At 42.6% G+C, this 4,713-nt stretch overlaps 1 protein-coding gene across 1 annotated transcript in view; it reads right to left on the bottom strand.

Moving 5' to 3' along the window:
* LOC103806656 (ras and Rab interactor 2-like) overlaps positions 1-4,713 on the bottom strand; it is a 41,104-nt gene that overhangs the window by 2,029 nt on the left and 34,362 nt on the right. Inside the window, 2 exon segments of the mRNA XM_009079365.1 lie at positions 1,228-1,391; positions 3,087-3,218. Of these exon segments, the coding sequence (XP_009077613.1) occupies positions 1,228-1,391; positions 3,087-3,218 (296 nt within the window).

Below are 4,713 nucleotides of genomic sequence, written 5' to 3'. Positions count from 1 at the left end.
AGGAGTAGAGCTACAGTCGTGTTACACGCTAGTTGTAGGCAAGATGCTCTATTTCAGGACTGCAGGACTCAGAGAAAAGATAGAGAAAACCGGCATTCTGAGCAGGCAGCAAAGTGCTTGAACTTGTGTCAAGCATAGCCTGGAAGTGGTGTGATCTACTGATTCAAGGTTGTCTTTTGAAAGAGACAACAGAAGGAAAAGCACTGGACACATTCTGTGCCAGCTCTTTCTGTGCCCCCCTGCATCTTCCTGCATCCAGCTGTACATTGACCTTGGCTGAAGTTCATTCACACAGAATGAGAAGACGAAACAGAATACAAGATCCTTCTGAAAGAATCTTCTGTAATTTCATCATGCAGCAGAAACACAAGGTGTTGGATTTTCCTATGAAAAATGCAGTGTTTTGCCAGAAAGAGCAAAGACTCAAGCTACTTGAATCTGACACCTAACCCCAGGTAAGCAGAAAATAACATGGATCCCAGTAAGATGGACCTGCTTTGCACATTGGCCATGGTTTTAAATTATGGTTAATCAGTTCTGCTCTTTCTAAATGTAAACAACTGAATACAAAGGAGTGAATCCTTTCTTCTCAATGCCAACTTCCTCCTTGCTTCAGTCCACAAACTGCTGCATCTGAACAATCAGCCAACAGCATACGAAAGACATGCAGGCCTGGTTTCAAAAGATGAAGCAATCCCAACTGGTTTGTTATTCTTCAGTTGAAGGTGCTGCTCTGCTCTGAAGAGCAATACGAAATGTAGGGGAGGGGAGAAAAAACCACAAACAAACATGAAGACATCCAGAGTATAGGACTCTACTCCTTGCTTAAACTTTAGAGCTGTAGGCAGTTTTCTCCCACCTCTCCTCCCTGTTACCCACTGTATGCCACCACTAGCTACTGGGGAGTTGGGCTGATTTATACTACTGGAAACCTGGATTTAATCCTTTTAGCAATAAAGCATACAAAGATGCTGAATCTAAGATATTATTTGGTTTGTCCTTGCTCTGCATAATGGAAAAGGGAGGATGAGAAAACTCCATTAGTTAATGTTCTCTTTAGACCATCATAATCAAACTCTATGATAAAGTGCAAAGACTTCAAAATTGCAGGATACGTGGCAGCCATAATCTCAGCACTGCTTCACTCTACTTGTGACCACAAGGGAAACACTATGAATCATAAAACAAAATAATCATCCCGTTTTTTATTTCAGCCATAAGCTCTACCTGAAAATCATCAACTGAAGGTATCGTCCTGTTAGTTGTCCTCCTCTTGTGCCACTGCCGGAGAGTATCTCTGGCTTCTGAACTTAGCAGTTGGGCAGCTTGTTCTTCCTGGAAATTCTTGATCAGTGAAAGTGCTCCATAAGCGCTTGTCAAGTAATAGCCTCCTGTGAAGGACAGCAAGGGAAGAACTTTTCAGAATAGTCACAAACACCACACTAGCTCTGAATGCACAGTCAGAAGTACAGGCACTATATATATATACACACACGTAAGAGACATGCAGTGATTGCATGTGCTCTATATTATCAAGTTGTGCCTATCTTTGCATCCACAAGTGCTGAGGATAGCTGGTTATTTAAATGACTGGTGTTACTCCTTTAGTCCTGAGCATTTTTACCAAGTTGAAACATGAGTTTTCTTCTAAACAGTTTTCAAAATTATTTATTTTCTTCCCAAGATTCAGATGTGGATGAAATAAACATAGCTGTTTAAACAAAGTAAAATACAATCTACCACTGGTCAGCAAGTTAAAAGCAATGACCCTTAGTGTCAATAAAGCAACAACTGAGTGTGAGATTCGTACTCTGGAATCATCCCAAAGAGTTGCCTTTGTTTTTTAAAGGAAGACTGATCTGTCACCTTCTTAGCATTCCCCATAATGTCCAACTAGTTCAGGAGACGATTGTATAGTCTTCCATACTCCACCTTTATTACATGAGTGGAGAACAAATTAAAGCCACAACAGAGTTGCCAATGTTCAAAAGAAGCTGTAGGTGACAAAAGAAGTCGTCGTCTCAACAGGAGGTAACAATCCTCAGCAACCAGGAGTAGCAAAAGACATGCTGTCTTTTTTTCTTTTTTAATAAACTATTTGAGTGGGAGCGTCCAAGTAAGGGGCCGCACAGTCTATTCACAGAAGCATTCAAAGCCTCATTCTATGCCCACAGTAGTATTTTCTGTATTACTGACAGCATCCTCTCTTGGCCTTTAACTTTGCAACAAGATTAATACATAAAACACATGCAAGACCCATGAGACAAATTGGACAGTATGTTACAGTGGAAATGCACAACCCCAAAGCACTAAGGAGTTTTTCCTGCACAGTAAAGTTCAGCTGGTGCCAAAGACAGGGCTAGCCAATGGACAAACATCTTCTGCTGCATTAAAACCAGCATGACTTTATAGTCCAGCAAATGTTTCTGCCTTTCAAGCATGTTAATGATCTTCAGCTTCACATCTTGAGTATTTTCCATGCTAAGATTCCTGAAAAATGCACTCAAGGATGCTTTGTACATAAGGTGGGGAACGGACTAGTGCCAAATTGGAGGAATAAAAATACTTTATGAGAAGCAAATATTGGGAAGAAGTAAAGATCAATATTCTCAAAAGCACTTCTCTCTGAGGAACAAAGAAGCCCCCCAGAAATTATTACAAAGCACCTAACCCAAGTCCCACCACATGCCTCACAATTTAACTGAATTCTGCTGCCCTGTAATTATTCTCAGGAAATTTTCAGGCACAGAAGGGTAACAGCATTTAGCACCTGCACAGTGCATGTGTCTGCTTGCTAAGTCAGGATGCCTCCACCTTTTGGGCTGCAAACAATGTATTGTAAGGTAGTACACAGCTATAGATTTCCACATCTCTGGGGCCTGTGCTCTGCAAGCTAACCAGCCTTCTCTTCCTTTGAGGGGGAAACGATTATGAGATTCTCTTTCTACACTACTGATATTGCTTACATTAGGTTTCCCCTTAGAAGGATTCCTACTCAAACAAGGTTAACAGCAATGGCTCTATGAGGAAGAATCCCCTTCCCTAGTCCTTCACCCAATTCTAATAAAAATAAATAAAGAGATTACCTTCTCCATGCAGCAAAGATGGATCCAGCAACTCCATCATGTATTCAATTTCAGTATCCAGTTCCAGCATATCACACTGGGCTAGCACATATGTCAACACAGGCAAGAAGTCATCAGCTCCATACAGCCTCCCTGGGTTGAAGGGAACACAGACAATGAGAGAGAAATCACACCCTTTTCCCAGTTTCTGTGTTTGAAAGAAAAGCATTATTTTGTGCCTTCTCTGACCAGTATGCTTGTATTACTCTAGAGCCTCCTGTCACTGAGAGAGACTATTTACCAGGGTCTGGAGTGACAGGACAAAGGGGAATGGCTTCAAATTCTTCCCTGTGAGGGTGGTGAGGCATTGGCACAGATTGCCCAGAGGAGCTATGGCTGCCCCATCCCTGGAAGTGTTCAAAGTCAGGTTGGACAGGTCTTGGAGCAACCTAGTCTAATGAAAAGTGTCCCTATGGCAAGGGGGTTGGAACTAGATGGTCATTAAAGTCCCTTCCAACCCAGACCATTCTATGATTCTATGACAATTCCCAAGTAGTCCGTGAAGCATCATTAGCTATAGCAGCACACAGCTAACACACAGAGACTATGCTGTGACTAGGGCAGTCTGTGCTCCTGCCACTTCTATTGCATTTAGACTTTCTGTACAGAAAATACTATGTGGCCAGGTCTCTGGGTCTGGCCACAGTGTGTTCACTGCAGAACTGGTGTGATGGTCACTCAAAATCATCAGGAGCACGAGCCAACTTAAAACTGTGGTGAAAGTAAAGTCAGACCAACTGAGGCAAACCCTCCAGGCAATACACCCTTATCTGGCTGAGAGTACGTGACAAAGCAGGTACTTGAACAGTTGCTGGCTCAATGCCATATTCTAGAAACATCACATGACAAAACTAGCCAGCCCAAGGAGCATTTGCACAGCTTTGCCCAAGCACCTCCGTACAACAGCAAACCAGAAGCAGCCTCTCAATATTTTTCCTCTGCATGTTGGAAATACCTCACTCAATGTGATACCACAGCATGGAGAAAGGAGCTTACAGAACTTCAGGCCAAGACTCCTATATCCATTCCCAAAATGCAGGATTTTTGCACAGAAATAATAAGCTGTGCAGGAGCTCAGACCTAAATCTTGCAGAAGTACCTGGGGGGCTTTAACATGCATGAGCTTATACCATTCACCTCAAATCTCAAAAGAAAGTAGGCATCTTGATCAGCACCAGACCCAGCTGCACATTCAATGCCCACTTAGAAAGAAAACTGCAGGATTTTGCACAGAAATAATCAGCTGGGCAGCAGCTTACACTGGCTTAGGGGAAAAACTTTTCCCACTACCCCCAGCATTGCTTCACCTTAGCTCATGACCTATCATAGCAGTGTATGATAAGATGTCAGTTGCACCTATAAATTCATGCCATCCAGCATCCAGCTGCACATTCAATGCCCACTTAGAAAGAAAACTGCAGGATTTTGCACAGAAATAATCAGCTGGGCAGCAGCTTACACTGGCTTAGGGGAAAAACTTTTCCCACTACCCCCAGCATTGCTTCACCTTAGCTCATGACCTATCATAGCAGTGTATGATAAGATGTCAGTTGCACCTATAAATTCATGCCATCCAGCATTCTAATTG

Source organism: Acanthisitta chloris, unplaced genomic scaffold (assembly GCF_000695815.1).
Source record: "Acanthisitta chloris isolate BGI_N310 unplaced genomic scaffold, ASM69581v1 scaffold18027, whole genome shotgun sequence".
Classification (NCBI taxonomy): domain Eukaryota; kingdom Metazoa; phylum Chordata; class Aves; order Passeriformes; family Acanthisittidae; genus Acanthisitta; species Acanthisitta chloris.
The sequence above is the reverse complement of the archived record's forward strand: the minus strand, read 5'-3'. Positions and strand labels throughout refer to the sequence as shown.